The sequence below is a fragment of the Triticum aestivum genome, chromosome 2B (assembly GCF_018294505.1).
Source record: "Triticum aestivum cultivar Chinese Spring chromosome 2B, IWGSC CS RefSeq v2.1, whole genome shotgun sequence".
Lineage (NCBI taxonomy): Eukaryota > Viridiplantae > Streptophyta > Magnoliopsida > Poales > Poaceae > Triticum > Triticum aestivum.
Genome location: NC_057798.1, coordinates 687375384 through 687377117, shown reverse-complemented (window position 1 = coordinate 687377117; position 1734 = coordinate 687375384). Strand labels below are relative to the sequence as shown.

Genomic DNA, 1734 nt, shown 5'->3' with positions numbered 1-1734 from the left:
TGTTTTTTGTGAAGATGGAAATTTTCTTTAGCAAGAAAATGACAAATCAGAAAAATTATGTTGTCACGAGGAAGACAATTTCCTCAATATAAATTATCATAAAAAAAGGTCATTTTGTCATGCATACAAATCTAAGGTCATATTTTTGATATTTCTCAATCTGTTTGGAGCATTTAACTGGCATTGAATAATGGCCCAACTATTCCCAAGGATGCCGATCAATATATACGATCTTCAATGTCCACTAAAAAATGATCTTTCCAAGATCTCCCTGCACCTCCGCTCCCTGGCGCGTTGGTTCTGCATATCCGTCGTGCCGGCGGCCTCGTGCTATATATAGGGGCGCCCCACCACGCAATTGCCAAACACCCCACCGATTTCTTCTCTCTCTCTCCCTCTCTCTCTCTCTCTGGAGAAAGACAAACAAAAAAAAGAGGAACCAGAGTGGAGGGCCGCCGGAAAGGGAAGACAAGAATTGCGGAGGAGGTAAGTTCCACCGCCGAGATGCTCCGAGGGAAGGCAGGAATGGGTAGGGGCGGCACCGAGAAGCCATCCAAGGAAGAGGTCGTTGACCTAGAGATCAAACTGCCTGCCGACTGGGAGAGCGGGCTCGACCTGCCAGTGAGTCTCCCTCCTATTACTATTTAGATCTGCTTCTCTATTCTTTCGACCTTTAGTTGTATCTTCGTGTGATTTGTTGCACCTGCATAAGCGCGTGTTTGGTGCTTAATTAATTCACACTCATGTGGTTTCGGTCTGAGATGAAATTTCGAAGAATTATATAATTTGCTAGCTTAGACTATGTCCGGAGATCAAACCCATCTTCTTTGATTGATTTAATGGCATGATTATCAAAATTTTAGTTCTGTTGAACTCGGATTACAGAGTTCTTTCTCCTTCATGTTCATCATACATATTACTTAACCGGGTGAAAAATTCTTGTTTTTTTGCAGTCTGACAAGACGTTCTTGACTCCTCATCACCACCAGGCCACCCAAGAAGGCCACCAGGACCTCAACCTGCCTCCCACGGCATCCACCGCCGATGCCGTCACCACCACCTATGCGTTCTACACTCTCGACATGGTCCGCAACGCCCTTGAGCGTGCTGCCGCTGCTCGTTCCGCCACCTCACTGGACACGTCATCCTCCTTGTTGGCATCCACCTCATCCTCGTCCTCCTTTCTGGGAAAGCGCAATTGCTCGCCACCTTCAAGAATGGCACCACCGGTCGCGAACCCGGCTATCCGCACGTACGCGTGCCCGTCCTGCTTCACACATGTGCTCATCATCGAGGCCGAACCGTGGTGCCCACGGTGCGGATCGAAGGATCCGCCGTTCCCCAGTATTCCCATCGCCCACAATAGCTGGAAGAAGCCCAAGATTGATCTGAATGCTGACGCCGATGAGACCGAATGAATAAGAAAAGATGGAATACATATGTTTTTTTATTTTCTGGAGAACTTTCTCATGTAGTCAATTGGTTGGGGAAGCAGAAGGAGTAGGGGTTGCAATAGAATACAAAGGATTTGGGCCTCATGCCCCGGGCCAAGCCCTAGGGGTCTGGGTCCTAGATCCGCTACTAGGAAGGAGCCCCACCGTATTAAGAAATTACATTCTTCTTCATCGCCACAATGGCGGAGATCCAACTCGGCTCGGCCATGAGCTCTCTATCCTTACATATCAATTTTGATGAATCATCATTTGCATCAGCACCTCCACCTCCATAGCACCG

General features: G+C 47.9%; 1 protein-coding gene across 1 annotated transcript; it reads left to right on the top strand.

The window, feature by feature from the left end:
- Nucleotides 1-211: 211 nt before the first annotated feature.
- Nucleotides 212-1418, top strand: LOC123039397 (uncharacterized). Its single transcript, XM_044462588.1, has 3 exons — nucleotides 212-327; nucleotides 444-621; nucleotides 954-1418. Exons 1-3 carry the CDS (start codon nucleotides 212-214, stop codon nucleotides 1416-1418), a joined length of 759 nt encoding a protein of 252 aa, XP_044318523.1.
- The last annotated feature ends 316 nt before the right edge of the window (nucleotides 1419-1734 follow it).

What these genes read in the sequence shown, in the direction of transcription:
- LOC123039397 (XM_044462588.1), top strand. Translation starts at nt 212, where the DNA reads ATGCCGATCAATATATACGATCTTCAATGTCCACTAAAAAATGATCTT. An exon ending in TCCGTCGTGCCGGCGGCCTC is followed by an intron (nt 328 to 443) that starts GTGCTATATATA and finishes AAGAGGAACCAG; the next exon opens with AGTGGAGGGCCGCCGGAAAG. An exon ending in AGAGCGGGCTCGACCTGCCA is followed by an intron (nt 622 to 953) that starts GTGAGTCTCCCT and finishes GTTTTTTTGCAG; the next exon opens with TCTGACAAGACGTTCTTGAC.